General features: G+C 42.5%; 1 protein-coding gene across 1 annotated transcript in view; it reads left to right on the top strand.

Moving 5' to 3' along the window:
- Window positions 1-16126, top strand: part of Kcnb2 (potassium voltage-gated channel subfamily B member 2) — a 439736-nt gene extending 423610 nt beyond the window's left edge. Inside the window, exon 3 of the mRNA XM_052175930.1 lies at window positions 13392-16126. Coding sequence (XP_052031890.1) covers window positions 13392-15536 — 2145 coding nt within the window. The 3' untranslated portion in view covers window positions 15537-16126. The remainder of the gene's footprint in view (window positions 1-13391) is intronic.
- Window positions 16127-16516: the final 390 nt, after the last annotated feature.

The following is a 16516-nucleotide window of genomic DNA, read 5'->3' as shown; positions in this document are numbered from 1 at the left end:
TGAGTCAGGCAAGGTTCCTTCAGGCCCAACTGGGTGGGACTCCCATCCACCTTCTCCCTTGGCAGCGCTGTTCAGTTCTACCATGCACCCCCCTTGTCTTATTTTCCAGCATTCCATAATGTGGTCTTAATGAGGTTGACCCCCAAAGTACTTTTTAGAAGACGTTTGCCATAGAGATTTATTAAAAGGAAAAATGATTGCATTCCAGCTTTTGTTTTGTTTTGTTTCTTGCGTTGAAGCTGCTGGGACAGAGTCTTGAGCTCTGGGGATAATGGTGGAAATAAATCCTTGTGGTTCTCTGCTAATGGTGATTGATGAGCTGAAGGGAACAGTTGGTGTCCAAGGAACAAAGCCAGATTTTAATGGCACTTTAATTCTGGAAAATTAGAACACTTCCTTGCAGAAACTCAAAGTAGGGATGGGTACAAAGCCATGCAACAATCGAGGATGCTTTCAGGGAACAGGTAGCATAAATGCGTCCTTTGCCCTGGATGACTTGAGCATGTACACATAGGATAACATTTTACATGAGTTCTAGTAAATAATACAGTTTACTCATGTGCTCAGTGAACTGTTTAACTCTACCAGAAAATGTTCTCATTGACAATACCTAAAGTTCCGAGTTCAATATTTTCTTACTATGAAGAAGCATTTTTGACCTTAAGTCATTGTTAAGGCCAAGGATGACTCTGCCTTCTAATAATCCTGTAAGATGATGATGAACATTCAACAGTCTTCATAGTAAACTCAATGATAAGCTGGAGAGGTCCCTGGACTCCTCCAACCCTGTACCAAATAAGAGTGAAATGCCATCTGTCTGTTGTCCGGCTACTATAGAAACTGCCCCCGGGATTCATTTCTGTCTCCAACCTGCCTCATGTATTTCAGCCACCGATCTGTCCCCCCTACTAATACAAAAGCCACTTCCTTGTTTGATGTCTTTGGTGGCATTTACTCCTTATAGAAGCATCATCGAGCTTTGGTAGGCATCAGAGTCACTGAAAAACAAAGACAAATTGCTAGGTGTCTCCCAGTATTATTCCATAATAATGAAACAGGGCCTGGGAATTCATACGTCTAACAACTCAGCATATCACACACCACATTGCTTATCTGATGCTGCTGAGCTAGGGAGCCTGATCTACAGAAGGAAGTTCAACATACTTGATTTCCTTACATCAGATGCCCTTCACAATTTGCCTGACCTCCATGAAATACCAGCAAAGATTCACTGCAGAGCTTTCTGCCCCTTAGGGCTTTCAGTTGTGTGTTGTACAAATGAGGGAAGGAACGTTCACACTGGAATAGCCTGACTGGCACCCTTCTAGAGTTGCTCAGTGCACACAGTCTTGTGTGCAGCAGCCATTACATCACTGCCACACCATGCCTCCTTAGGGACACCTCCAGTCTCAAAATGTAATGTTGAATGTTTTGAGCAAACCATAGTTTAGGGAGCCTCGAAGCCATTGTCCATCCTCTCCTGTCAGTCTGCTTTGCATTTCCTTTCCTTTTGGAATGGAGTGCTCTTCCTATGTACACTTTAAGGCTTCCCTCAAAATTACTTGTGATTAGAATTGCACTTAGGTTTAACCTTCCAACACCTTTCCAACACAAAACCTGTGCAGAAATATAAAAATACAGAAATGCCCAATCTTCCTGTTGGAAAATAAAACACATTCAAAACATGGACTTACTCTGCAAGGTTCCATGGATTATCTTTTTAAAGAATTGAAAACAAGAAGAAACAGTGAAGAAAGTCTCTGTGCATTGTTTTATGTTGTCCTAAATCTTTAAGAATCTAAGATGTTGAATAATCACATGGTATTTTAAGAAGCTTTTCTTTGGCTAAGATCAAAAACTCAAGAGACAGCAGGTGCTGGCAAGGATGTAGAGAAAAAGGAACACTCCTCCACTGATGGTGGGATTGCAAGCTGGTACAACCACTCTGGAAATCAGTCTAGTGGTTCCTCAGAAAACTTGGCATGATACTACCACTCCTGGGTATATACCCAGAGGATTCTCCAGCATGCAATAAGGACACATGCTCCACTATGTTCATAGCAGCCCTATTTATAATAGCCAGAAGCTGGAGAGAACACAGATATCCCTCAACAGAGGAATGGATACAGAAAATGTGGTATATCTACACAATGGAATACTACTCAGCTGTTAAAAACAATGAATTCCTGAAATTCTTAGGCAAATGTGTGGAACTAAAAAATATCATCCTAAGTGAGGTAACCCAATCACAAAATAACACACATGGCATGCACTCACTGATAAGTGGATAGTAGCCCAGAAGCTTAGAATATCCAAGACACAATTCACATATCAAATGATGCCCAAGAAGAAGGAATAACAAAATATGGATACTCTGGTCCTTCTTGGAAGGGGAAACAAAATACCCACAGAAGAAGATACAGAGACAAAGTGTGGAGCAGAGACTGAAGGAAAGACCATCCAGAGACTTCCCCACCTAGTGATCCATCTCATATACAGCTACAAAACCCAGACACTCTTATCGATGCCCACAAGTACTTGCTGACTGGAACCAGATATAACTGTCACCTGGGAGGGTTGGCTAGTGCATGACCAATATATAGGGGAACACTCTCAGCCAGCCATTGACCTGAGCACAGGGTCCCTAATGGGGGAGCTAGAGCAAGGACCCAAGGAGCTGAAGGGGTTTGCAGCACCATAGGAAGAACAACAATATGAGCCACCCAGTACTCCTAGAGCTCCCAAGGACAAAAACATCAACCAGATAGTACAGATGGTGTTGCCCATGGCTCCAGATACATAGGCCTTATTGGACATCAAAGGGAGGAGAGGCCCTTGGTCCTGGAAAGGCTTGATGCAGCAATGTAGGGGAATACCAGGACAGGGAAGCAGGAGGGGGTTAATTGGGGAACAGGGGTGTGGGGCTGGGAGATGGCTTATGGAACTTTCCAGGGGGTGGGGGAACCAGGAAAGGGAAAATCATTTTAAATGTAAATAACATATCTAATAAAAAAGAAAAGGAAACAAAAAATAAATAAATAAACAAGTTATTATTGTAAATATATGTATTTCTTCAGTAGAATTTCAAACTTCTTAATTTTTTCACTTTTACACATTTTTAAATATTTTCCATGGGGCTTTATGTTTGGTCACATGAAACAGTGATTGGTATGTAGATGTGTAAAATATGTGTATAAGTGCTAGGAGAGAAAGAATTGTTTTCTTTAGTGGTCTGACCCCTGCTAAGTCAACCATATGCCAGGAAAGGCCCACTTCCAAGATTAGTTGAACAATGCAAACCTATCTGGATGGGGACTTGGGGTGAGGAAAACTGAAAATTGGGTTTAAAGTTAAGGAAGGTAGAAAAGTTGGTTATGGGAGGAGCTGGGATAAATACATTTAAAACAGTGTATGAAACTCTCTAAGAGTTAATAAGATACTGTTAAGAGTAAAATAAAATATGAATATATGCAAATATGTTTTAATATATAACCTGTATAATTCATTATTCTTGGTGGCTTAACATCTTTTGCACAAGTATGAATCATACAGGTCTACATCTGTCACTGTGTGCACAGGTTAAATTACATGCAAACTCAATAAAGATGTGTTATAGAATGAATACAGCACTTTTCTCTTCTCTAAGCAACTGTATCCTTCCATGAAGATGACAGCCAAAGCCAATATGAATTCAAGAGCAGGCTTCCTAAAGAATTAAGGATTTAAAATAGGAAAGACATGGGATAATGAAGAAGAAAGGATTAATAAAATGTATGAATCTTAGAACTAGGAAAAGATTATGTTGTTGAACTTGTAAAGCTGTTCTGCTATCTCAACGTGGATCATTTGAAATAGGAATTTCTATTTAAGAAGAAAAATGATTAATTCCAGTTAAAGATATTATTAGGTTGATTTCAGATTTGATTTAAGAAGCCAGCCAACATGACAAAAGCGCTGTCATATTCTCTCAGTTAAAAGCTCTTTGGCTTCCTTTCATTACTACTTTATTATAGTTTTCATACCAAGCCTTGCTATGCTACAATGTCCTCCTGCTTCAGCTTCATGAGTTCTAAAACAACCCATGTTCCTATCATACTTGGGTAGAAAATCCTTAATTTCTTCTAGGGTCCATTCTCATTTTCTCCAGCTTTTGGGGGGAAAGGGGGACAGTATCATGGGGTGGGGGATGACTCCTTTATCCAAAATGCGTTCAGAAAGTGTTTGTTCTGTTAGACACTGTAAGAACTGCCACAGAAAATCAGTAGTAATTACCATAAGCCTAAAGCCTTGTTTGAGAAACAAAATTGTCTCCTATGAACTTGTGGAATGATCAAGAGGGCTGTAAGGCTGTACGGGTGTAAGGGAACATGACGAACACTCTGGTGAACCTGGGCTGTAAAGGGGATATTGTGAAAGATAGTTGAGAGGATTCCACTGACGGCAGAAACAAGACTCCACACAGCTTGAGCTTGCTGTTGCTTGTCACAGAGAGCCACCATTACACAACTACATCCCAGCCACTGCTCATCTTCAAGTCATCCTGCTCAGTCTCCCAGATGCCTAGGAGCAACCCGATCTACTTGAGGGCTAGAGAGAGGACTCAGCACTTGCATAAGATCCCAGTGGATCCCTCATGGCCAGGGCAGGTGGGCGTCATGACTGCAGGTCGCTCCAGCTCCATTGTCCGATTGTCTCGACTGGCCTCCTCAGTCACCTGCACTCACATGTACAAACCCTAACCCAGAGAAACATGCATACATATAATTAAAAATGAAATCTGGTTAGAGGTCATGGAGCAGAGATTGCTCCCAGGCCAGCATACCTGATCAAATACAGGACACTTTCTTTCTTAAAACTTCATTTCATCAAATACATTTTCAGTACATCCCAGATAAACATTTGGTTTAAATACAACTAAAATATTTTGTATTTTAATCTCCTTATTCTGACTACTCTGCAAAAAACGGCAGCTCTTCAAGCATAAATAAGGCTATAGAAGGAAAATGTGCATTCAAGTCAGTGCAAAAAGTATTCACGAGCCTCGTGCTTACAATGAACACAGAGGACTAATGCCCTCTTTTAAGTGTTGCCAACGCTTGAGCTGCCTAGGCCACTGGGAGAAGAAGCGGCAGGTGAGAAGGCTTGCAGTTGCTAAAAGTCCAGCTTCAGGAAGTCCTGGTTGTTGGCACCCAACACCTGAGAACCTGGTGTTTTCCTGGCTTTCCTAATTATGCCATGCACTTGGACATGGTCTCTTTGTAGGAGATTGGAGGGGGTCATCTAGGCTTTCAGAATATGGACAGAATAAAGAACTGGATTCTTCTTTTGACTCAACAGAAATTGATGTATGATTTGGGAATTTCTCAAATAAGAATAATAATGAATAGTGTTAGTGCTTTAAAATGTATAAAAACCTAAGATGAACTTTGTTTCCTTTGTCCTCAAGACATGACTGTCTAGGTAAGGAAGGCAGGTATTTTACTTGCCGCATTCTTTATATGAGACTACTGGCTTTCAGAGAACCTGCTTCTGATGTCCATGGTCAGAGAGAGCACAGTATGTCAGCACCAGCATTCAAGCTCAGGACCTCTTCCTTCAGTCATATCACATATCACTGCCAGCCACTTACTCCACCCCTCAATCTTCGCTTCTTTGTGTTCCCCATTTTTCTTCCAGTCTGATTTTTATAGTACAATTTCTAAGTAAATTGTATTTACTTAGATGAAACCCCATTGAAAGGATTATTTTCCTGGGTCTCTTCTTGCATCTTTCTCCACCTCCTTTCGTTTCCATACCAAAGGTCAGGGTCTAAACCTTCATAGAGACTGTGGGATAGCTCAGTAGCAAGGTCTTGTCAAATATATGCAAGTTTCTGGGTTTGGTCTTCAGCACAGCAAGAGGAACAAGCAATATAATTAATTAAATATTCATGGAGTCCAAGCAGTCACCAGAGAGGATCTGTGACTCTTGTTCAAAAAGGGCTAGCAGAAGAGATGTCTGTATTCCACCACTCTTGGCTAGTCTCCACTTTTACTCTTAGGCTCCCCAAGACTTCCCTGAGAAGCAGTTACTGCCAAGTCACAGAGTTACTGCTGAGGCACGGGGTGGGTGTAAGACTGACACCATCTCCTGCTCACTATCACTCCTGTGTTTATAAAGATGTTTATGTGTGAAATTGAAAAGCAATCTAATCAGGGTTGCTCTCCACACCCCACTTTTCCCTGTACAGAAAACAATGTGCACATGGACAGTCCCTCATCCAAGAATCCAAAGCAGCAAGAGGAGTGAATTCTGGGAGCACTGGGCCCTTAAGAATCGAAATTCCTAGGTAAATGGTTGGATCTAGAAAATATCATCCTAAGTGAGGTAACCCAATCACAAAAGAACACACATGCAATACAGTCACTGATACGTGGATATTAGCTCAGAAGCTCTGAATACCCAAGACACAATTCACATATCAAATGACTCTCAAGAAGAAGGAAGGAGAGGTCCCTGATCCTGAAAATGCTCGTTCCAGCATTGTAGGGGAGTACCAAGACAGAGAAGTAGGAGGGGGTTGGTAGGAAAATGGACAGAGGGAAGAGGGCTTAGGGAACTTATGGGGAGGGGGAACCGGGAAAGGTAAAATCATTTGGAATGTAAACAAAGAATATAGAAAATAAAAATATAATAAAAAAATAAAAATTAAAAAAACCTTACCACCAAATGAAGTTTATAGTGCTGTATGTTCTTTTCATTTAGTCATGTGGTGTTGGAGCATAAGCAGTCTTGCCTTTATCAGCCAAGAAACTTAAGCATGGAGCCTCTTTTGTTCTGGGAGAGTCAAGAGAATGTCAGAACAAGAAGGGGCAGTTAGGCAGTCTATGGCCTTCAGCCTTAGAAGGGTGGGCACCATGTGGCTCAAAGAACACCAAAGGCTGGAACTGAAAAACACCCTGCAGTTGGGACCTCAAAAAGAATGGAAGTTTAAGATCTTTCTCAGCTACATGCCAAGATCAAGGTCACCCTGGAAGATGTCAGATCTGACACCCGCCCCCCAGTAAAAATCAGGTGGAAGGCTCTCCCGTGTCTCTAACACTGATCACACTTAATATTTTACAATTGTCTTTCTTCATGATCCAGTCAGTGATCCTTTGAAGCAGGTGGGGCACCTCATTGTGAGATTTCCTTTTCACTTGCCTGTTCCCAGTAGTCGTCTGGGGAGTAGATCTAGAAGAACGGGGCATTGAAATCATGCTATTCTTACCAAATCCCTTCCTCTTCCTTCAACAAGTGGGCTAGCATTTGGCTGATAGGCTTGAAACAGCCAACACACTGTATCTCTATTCTGAAAGTAGAAAATTATTCATGCTTCTAAGAATGCTTTTCACAGCCTTCTTCCTTCCTGTCAGTTTAAACAACTTACCCTTCCCTGAGAAGTCTATGTCATTCTTCTCCACATTGTTTTCTATAGCTCATCCAAAGCATCAATTATGCCCTGTGAGGAAGAGAAATAAATCCAGAGAGCTTTTTAGCTGTTCAGAGCACTTAGCCTACTTCACTCACCTCTTGGCATGCATTCATGGGAAGGAAGGAAGGAAGGAAGGAAGGAAGGAAGGAAGGAAGGAAGGAAGGAAGGAAGGAAGGAAGGGAGGGAGGGAGGGAGGGAGGGAGGGAGGGAGGGAGGGAGGGAGGAAGGCTTATGGGAACAGAGGCAAAATCATTGGCTCATTCCACGTGATACACAGAAATTTCTATTTGTGTGACAGACAGACAGACAGTGAAGACACAGCAGATGAATACAAGTAAGAAACAGGCATAAAGCTATAGGCATATTTCAAGACATGAAGCACCTGAAGCAACTTCTGACAAATCTTAGTGCTGGCCATGTAGGTGGTTTAGTCAGAAAGAAACAGAGACAAATCACTATTTAGGTCAAAGAATATGCTTTGAAAGTGTTTCAAACATGGATAGGAAGCTGGTTGTGGTGGCACACGCCTGTATTCTAGCACCGACAAACAAAGGCGGGATGATTGGGAATCAGAGACCAGTGTGGGCTACAAAAACCTCTTATTTAAACTGAGATGTTCCCTGGAGATGTTGCTCAGTTGGACTTAGCCTCTTACACTCATACACAAGACACCCAACCCCAGCAACATAGAAACACAATCCCAGCACTGTGCAGCGTAGACAGAAGGAATGGAAGTTCAAGATCTTTCTTACCTACATGCTAGGATCAAGGTGACAACTGGAAGATGTCAGATCTGCCCCCCACACACACAAGTAAAAATCAGTGTGGAAGGCTCTTCCGTGTTTCTAACACTGACCACACTTAATGTTTTACAAAGGTCTTTCTTCTTGATCCAGTCAGTGATCATCTGAAGCAGGTGGGGCGCCTCATTGTGAGATGAGCCTGCTTTGTCTTCATACCTAGCAGAATCCTGTGTTTTAAGTCCTTGCCCAGTGTTTTTTTCCACCACAAGGGATCCGTTATCTACAGATAACTCCAACAAGTTGATGTGACTAAGGCCAGTCTTGGGTAGCTGTGCATACTCAAACAGAAATCCATGAGGCCAACTTCGAGTGTCCACTGTGGAAGTATGGGAGCCCTGTCCATAATTCCATGCCAAACTACAGTGCATATGTCAAAATGAAGGACAAGAATATTCATCCCAGAGACTCAAAAGACTCATCCAGAAAAAAATGCCTGCTCCCCATCACTAAATGCTTACATCATACACAGGGCAAGATTTTTCAAAACCATCTCTTTACATTTTTTTCTTAAGCAAGAAAATTTAATTCTGTCCATCCAATCAAATGTTAGGGTCATTCAGGACTTATCTTTGGTTTAGTTTACAGTCACGACTGGAATAAGAAAAAATGTTGAAGTAAACATGGAACCACTAAATGCCAGTGAGAAAGGGACCTTGGCAATGAGCTAATTCAAATCTCCAAGGAAAGTGGACCAACATCACATGGATAGTTGCTTGGAAGAGCCACTTCCTTTGCCATGAGCAAGCTTAAGTCTACTTGCTAAAGCTGAGAGAAACAGTTTGGCTCTGCTGGGTCTGGAGGTCAATCCAAGACAACAGATTAAAAACCTGAGGCAGCCATGTCCTAACTTATGCATGGCTGTAATAAGGAAATCAATGCACAAGTCATCAGGGTTCACTGTACTTAGTGTAAATATCCACGTTTAGAACTTTATCCAATAGCTCTGAGCAAAATTTCACATATATCATATTGAAAGTCTCTCTGATAAAATAACAAATATACATTTGACTTATTGCTCAACAAAAATCACCTTTGGTATGTATGTAGTATGTCTGAAAAGCTATCCTTCAGAGAAAACACCAAGCTTCACAAGATATTTAAAATGAACCATTCCTCCAAATGGAGAGCAAATTGACTTTGATGTGAAATACAAATAATGCATGTCTGTTTCCTTGGTTTCCCTACTGTACATGTGATGCTGCTAGGAGCTCAAATGTCTGGTTTTTTTCTACAATTCCCTTTCTTCAAAGATGTCCGCTGGCCCATCTCATATGCATGCTAACCTTTCAAGTGTTAAATGAAGCCATCTTTATCAGGTTGTACACATCTAGATTACAGTCTGCATTAATGTTACACAGCATTTCTGGGTTTAAAAAGATTTTCATAAAGAAATAAAACAGCAGGCTGGAGAGATGGCTCAGCTGTTAAGAGCCCTGGCTGTTCTTCCAGAGATGCAGAGTTCAATTCCCAACAACCACATGGTGACTCACAACCATCTATACAGTGATCTAATGCCCTCTTCTGGTGTGTCTGAAGATAACAACAGTGTGCTCACACATATATAAAATAAATAAATCTTTTTAAAAAAGAAATAAAACAACTTTGGAACAAGGAAAACTGAAGACCTAGTATACCATACTTCTAAAAAGAGGTTTAAAGTAGTAGGATGAATTCATTTACATTTCTGATTTTCTTCTTTCCCTCAAAATTGAAAAATAAGAGCATCATCATAGAAATTTTCCTGGGGAGCTAATCAATGTGGGTATCTAGAGTACAGGTATCTATACAAGAATGATGGAAGAAATACCAATATTCAGATGTCCAGAGCTGGGTGTGGTAGCACATGCCTGTGGGAAGTTCAGAAGTATGAGGTCAGCATGGGTTACCCACTGAATTGAAGGTCAGCCTCTGGTACATACTGAAACCCTATCTTAAAAAAAAAAAAAAGAAAGTAAAATCAAGGTGTGATAATGAGAGTGTGCTCCCCCTAAAAACTGCACAGGCAGACCTGGTTTCTTGTGTTAGAGAATGATAACAGGTAAGCGGTGACCTTCAGAGAAAGAATAGTATAGGAATTGCCCTGCCATTGACGGACAAAGGAAAGCTTCAATGTGAACAGCCAGAACTTGTCTCCAGTAAACAACCCTTTATCCTCAGGCTCATCTAAATAGGCATTCTCGCTGACTTGTCCACTTAGAGCTCCATACGTCTCTTAGGGTAGACGAAGACAGATGGTCCTATTGGGATTCACTGACCCACCTTTTAAAAAGGAGTCTTGATTCATTAATAGATTGATTGAGCTTGAAAATTTATGCAGTGTATTTTGATTGCAGTTTTCCCTTCCCCATCTCCTCCCGGATCCTTCTCACCAATCTCCACCCACCCAACTCCATCCTTTCTCTTTCTTTAGAAAACAAACAAAATAGAAAAAAGAAGTGAAAAATACTAGAAGCATACACAAACATAAAAACACAAAATTGGAAAGTATATAAGTAAAAGGTCTGGGAGGTTTTTTAAAGCCAAAGAAAACAATATGAGACAAAAAAAAAAATGGCCTAAATAACCAATGAGCTCACTCAGTGTTGGCCTTCTACTGCTGCACACGGGGCACGCCCTTAGGTGTGGCTTATACACCTACCCCGTGAGAATGGTTATTCCTTTGCAAATGGCTGTCAACTGGAGATTGCTTCTTGGTTAGGGCTGGGAGCTCACGCGCTCTTTCCCGTCTCAGTGCTGGGACCACACCTGGTTTGAACCTGTGCAGATCTTGTGCTGCTCCATTCGCTGTGAGAACACGCATGCGTCAGCCCTGTTGTGTTTTCTCAGCATCATCCATCCCTTCTGGATTCATTTTATTTATGTATTTGTGTATCTGTGCGGGAGGATGCTCACAAAAGCCAGAAGGGAGTGTCAGATCCCCTGGAGCTGGAGCTGGAACTGGAGGTAGAGGCAGTGGGAACACCTGACATGAGAGCCAAGAGCCAAACTCAGGTCCTGAACAAGAACAGAAATGCTCTTAAACACTGGGCCATATCACCAGGCCAACGGGCCTACTTTACAAAAGGAAATTCTGAAGTACACTCAAACTATACATTGCCTGGTTCTAGGGGAAAGACAAAAAAGCATAAAGAAAAAAATGCAGCATAACATGTAAGTACCTTCATACACACACACACACAAACACACACACACACACACACACACTCACTCACTCACTCACACAAGCGCAAACGCACCTAAACACTAAGCACAATGTATACATACCAGGGGGGAAGAGAAGTCAGACGTACTAATACTGTCTTAGTCAGGGTTTCTATTCCTGCACAAACATCATGACCAAGAAGCAAGTTGGGGAGGAAAGGGTTTATTGGGCTTACACTTCCACGTGGCAGTTCATCACTAAAGGAAGTCAGGACTAGAACTCAAGCAGGTCAGGAAGCAGGAGCTGATGCAGAGGCCATGGAGGGATGTTTCTTACTGGCTTGCTCTCCCTGGCTTGCTCAGCCTGCTCTCTTATAGAACCCAAGAGCACCAGCCCAAAGGTGGTACCACCCACAAGGGGCCCTTCCCACTTGATCACTAATTGAGAAAATGCCCCACAGCTGGATCTCATGGTGGCCCTTCCCCAACCGAAGCTCCTTTCTTTGTGATAACTCCAGCCTGTGTCAAGTTGACACACAAAACCAGCCAGTATAAATACCAACTATTTTTTTTCACAGTTTAATAAGCATTGAGCTATGGACTCAAGACAAATCACCGTACTTGAAAATGTTAAACAGATGCTGAGTCTCTGTGTAAAACAGTCACTGTTTGGATATTTTTCTCAGAGCTAAATACAAAACCTGTTACTAATGATACCTGCCAAAGTTAAAGAGCATTAGTTCAAGGGGTTACGCCTTCCTGCTGGACATTCACCCATGCAAGGACATAGATAAAGGTCAGAGAAAGCCAGTTGACCCAAACTAGGCAGAGTGTTTCCTACTCTGAGAGCTATGTGCTCCAAATGCACCAATTTTTCTAAGCATGAATATTGCTCTCTAACTTTGATCTTCCTGATATGCCTTCCCGTAATCTAGAATCTTAAGTTAGAACCAGGAAATCCTCCTTTACACTCTCTATATTTTGTATGGATTTACAGATTTCCCAAAGACCCTTTCTGGACCTTTGTGTCACTACACTGAAGTCCTGGGTCAACAATCTGAGTATCTTTTATCTATTTATCAGTGTCTGCGTGCTATGCAAGTGTTACAGCCATGAAGTAGTTATGACCATTGCACACATTCAACATATTTGTAAACAAGACACAGGAAGGTTAAATAATTTGGCCAAGGTCTCACAGTAAACAAAATAGCCAATGTCAGAGCTTGGGCGGAAGACTCCAAAATTCAGTCACTAGATCCTCTTCCTGCCTCTTTCTTCTGTTTGTGGTACCCTTCCCTCAGCCTAGGGTGTCTGTCTGTCCTTCACTGACATCTCTGTTCTTCACAGTCTTCATGAAAAGTCTTCCTGAATGACTTTAGCACATGATCTTCTTCCCCCTGGAATGTTGAGCAGAAGTCTGCATTCCAGACAAAGACCAGCCCTGATTGCTTCTCAAATCAGTGCTGAGCAATGAGAAGTGTTTGCTCTCAGAAGGCATCCTGCCTGGCCACTCCTTCATATTTGGCTTCTGCATTGATGTGCACAGCTATAAAAACAAAGCTTTGAGATTCTCATGAATTATCAGGTAAGATAATTCGCTCGAGCAACACAAACCAGGTAACTATGGAAAGAAGATTGAGCAACCTAAGAGAGGCCAGATGATTACCCCCACTCCCCCAAAAGGTATGGCAACCATATAGCACCTTCATTCAATCGGTAGTAACCCACACCTCAGGCAGTGGCAAGGGAGGAGAACTCAAGGTTCTGTCAAATTACTAAAATCTAAATGTGCATGAGGCTGTTTAGCAAAATTGCTCATAAAGAGATAAGGTATTCGTGTTCCTTAGGGAACTCTATCTAGGTCGTAAAGACCTTTGTGAAGCCTTTCTGGAATAACTAAGAGTTACTCTATCGTTCAAAGAACCGCCACTGCACGTGTGATTGCCAGAGCAACAGAGAGGTTTTGCTAACATGGACCTCCTTCTGCTTTCCAGATCCTGGCCATCGTGTCTATCCTGTTCATCGTTCTTTCCACCATTGCTCTGTCTCTCAACACACTTCCGGAGCTGCAAGAAAACGATGAATTTGGGCATCCCAGTGACAACCGGAAGTTGGCGCACGTAGAGGCTGTGTGCATTGCTTGGTTTACTATGGAGTACCTTTTACGATTCCTGTCCTCACCGAATAAATGGAAATTCTTTAAAGGCCCACTGAATGTCATTGACCTCCTGGCCATCTTGCCATACTATGTCACCATCTTCCTCACAGAGTCTAACAAAAGTGTGCTGCAATTCCAGAACGTGCGCCGCGTGGTCCAGATCTTTCGCATCATGCGTATCCTCAGGATCCTGAAACTCGCCAGACACTCGACCGGCCTGCAGTCTCTGGGTTTCACGCTCAGGCGGAGTTACAATGAGTTAGGTTTATTAATATTATTTCTGGCCATGGGGATAATGATATTTTCCAGCTTGGTGTTTTTTGCTGAGAAAGATGAAGATGCTACCAAATTCACCAGTATTCCAGCATCGTTTTGGTGGGCTACCATCACCATGACCACTGTGGGGTATGGTGACATTTACCCTAAAACACTGTTAGGGAAAATTGTGGGTGGCCTCTGCTGCATTGCAGGAGTCCTGGTTATTGCCCTTCCTATACCCATCATTGTGAACAATTTCTCTGAGTTCTATAAGGAACAAAAACGCCAGGAGAAAGCTATTAAAAGGAGAGAGGCTCTTGAAAGAGCCAAAAGAAATGGTAGCATCGTTTCTATGAACTTAAAGGATGCCTTTGCTAAAAGTATGGAACTGATAGACATGGCTGTGGAGAAGGCTGGAGAGTCAGCCAATACTAAGGATTCAGTGGATGATAATCACCTGTCCCCAAGCCGGTGGAAATGGGCCAGGAAGGCGCTGTCAGAAACAAGCTCTAACAAGTCTTACGAGAATAAGTACCAGGAGGTTAGCCAAAAAGACTCCCACGAACAGCTGAACAACACTTCTTCCTCCAGCCCACAGCATCTGAGCGCCCAGAAGCTGGAGATGCTATACAATGAAATCACCAAGACACAGCCTCATTCCCACCCGAACCCAGACTGCCAAGAACAGCCAGAGAGGCCATCTGCATATGAAGAGGAGATAGAAATGGAAGAGGTTGTCTGCCCACAGGAGCAGCTGGCTGTGGCACAGACCGAGGTCATCATGGACATGAAGAGCACCTCCAGCATTGACAGCTTCGCCAGCTGCGCCACTGACTTCACAGAGACCGAAAGATCACCCCTGCCTCCACCCTCTGCCTCGCATTTGCAGATGAAGTTCCCTATGGACCTTCCAGGAACAGATGAACACCAAAGAGCCAGGGCGCCACCATTCCTCACACTAAGCAGAGACAAGGGGCCTGCTGCCAGGGAGGCTGCCCTGGATTATGCCCCAATTGACATAACTGTGAATCTCGATGCTGGGGCTTCCCATGGTTCTTTGCAACCTGACAGCGCCAGCGACAGCCCTAAGAGCTCTCTGAAAGGAAGCAATCCTCTAAAGTCCAGATCCCTCAAAGTGAACTTTCAGGAAAACAGAGGCAGTACACCCCAGACCCCACCCAGCACAGCCAGGCCGCTGCCAGTAACCACAGCTGACTTTCCTCTCACCACCGCCCAGCACATGAGCACCATCCTTCTGGAAGAAGCCCTCCCCCAGGGACAGAGACCCTTGCCGGGGGCTGATGTTTCAGCACACTGTCAGGGGCCATCCAAAGGTCTATCCCCACGATTTCCCAAGCAAAAACTGTTTCCTTTCTCTTCTAGAGAAAGGAGGAGCTTCACTGAAATAGACACTGGAGAAGACGAAGATTTCTTGGACCTACAAAGGTCAAGACCAGACAGTCAAACAGCTCCCAGCCCCAACTGCTTAACAGATACGCCTGGCGATGCCAGAGACCCTCTAAGAGAAGAGGGTTATGTGGATTCTTCCTCTCCCCAGAACACAGACCACAACTGTAGGCAAGACATTTACCAGGCTGTGGGTGAAGTCAAAAAGGACAGCAGTCAAGAAGGCTACAAGATGGAGAACCACTTGTTTGCCCCAGAAATTCATTCCAACCCAGGAGACACGGGTCACTGTCCTACTCGTGAGACCAGCATGTGACTAGTTATAAAAGCAATAAGAGAAAAAACTTGTTTCTTAAAAATGCAATTAATAATGCCATGAACTAAAATATGAGAAGCCCCTCCCCCTTAATATCAGTGCATAAAATGTTATTTTTGCATGGCATGAACAGTTTAGTTTAAATACTGTTTAAATAAAGAGTCAGACCGCATTTTGTAACAAACAAAACTGAGTCTTGAATAGAGAGCAAATAAAGTGCTCTCTTGGGAACCAGTGCTCCACCACGCCTGACAGTTTTGCTCCGTTCACTTCCAACAGCAGGCAGGTTTTGGAGTTTTCAACTCTTTCCTCCCAATGAATTTGCACACGAAAGGATGAAATGTTGTTGCATGTGCTCATGCTTATGGGGAGTAAGGTGCTTTCAGCTCGCAAAACGCATAACTTTGTAAATAGGCCTGGATGTAAACGTGTGGACACGCCATTTCGGAGGCACAGGTACTTCACAACTTCTGCTGGAGGAGCTGTCCAGACTTCCCATTGCAAAATTGTAACCTCTTCTTAACCCATTTTGTGTATCTTGCTTTAGATTATAAAGCTCTTATGTTTGTTTAAAGGAATACAGTATTTTATTTATTTAGGATATAATTTGGAGGGTATGTTTATGTGTATTTTCATTTATTTGAGATACAATTCACAGGGTATTTTTCTTTTCTTCTTTTGCTTAGTTGTTGCAATTATGATGATGTTATAAATCATGGAAATTAGTAAGATTTAATGACCAGATGTCAAGTATTTGGATTTTAAGCTTGAACTTTTACCTATAAACTACATATCATGTCATAGACTGTCACAGAAATTCAATTTACGTAAAGCTGAAAATGTACAGAAGGTTCTATTGTAAAATAAAATGTTTAATTGGTACTCCACATTTGGAAGTCAGCTTTAAAACAATGTGTTTTGGCACTCCAAACATGGCTCCTGTCTCCTCTGGTGTCCAGCCTACAAGCAGAGATGTTAAA

This window comes from Apodemus sylvaticus, chromosome 3 (assembly GCF_947179515.1).
Source record: "Apodemus sylvaticus chromosome 3, mApoSyl1.1, whole genome shotgun sequence".
NCBI classification, from domain to species: domain Eukaryota; kingdom Metazoa; phylum Chordata; class Mammalia; order Rodentia; family Muridae; genus Apodemus; species Apodemus sylvaticus.
This window is presented reverse-complemented; position numbering and strand designations above follow the sequence as displayed.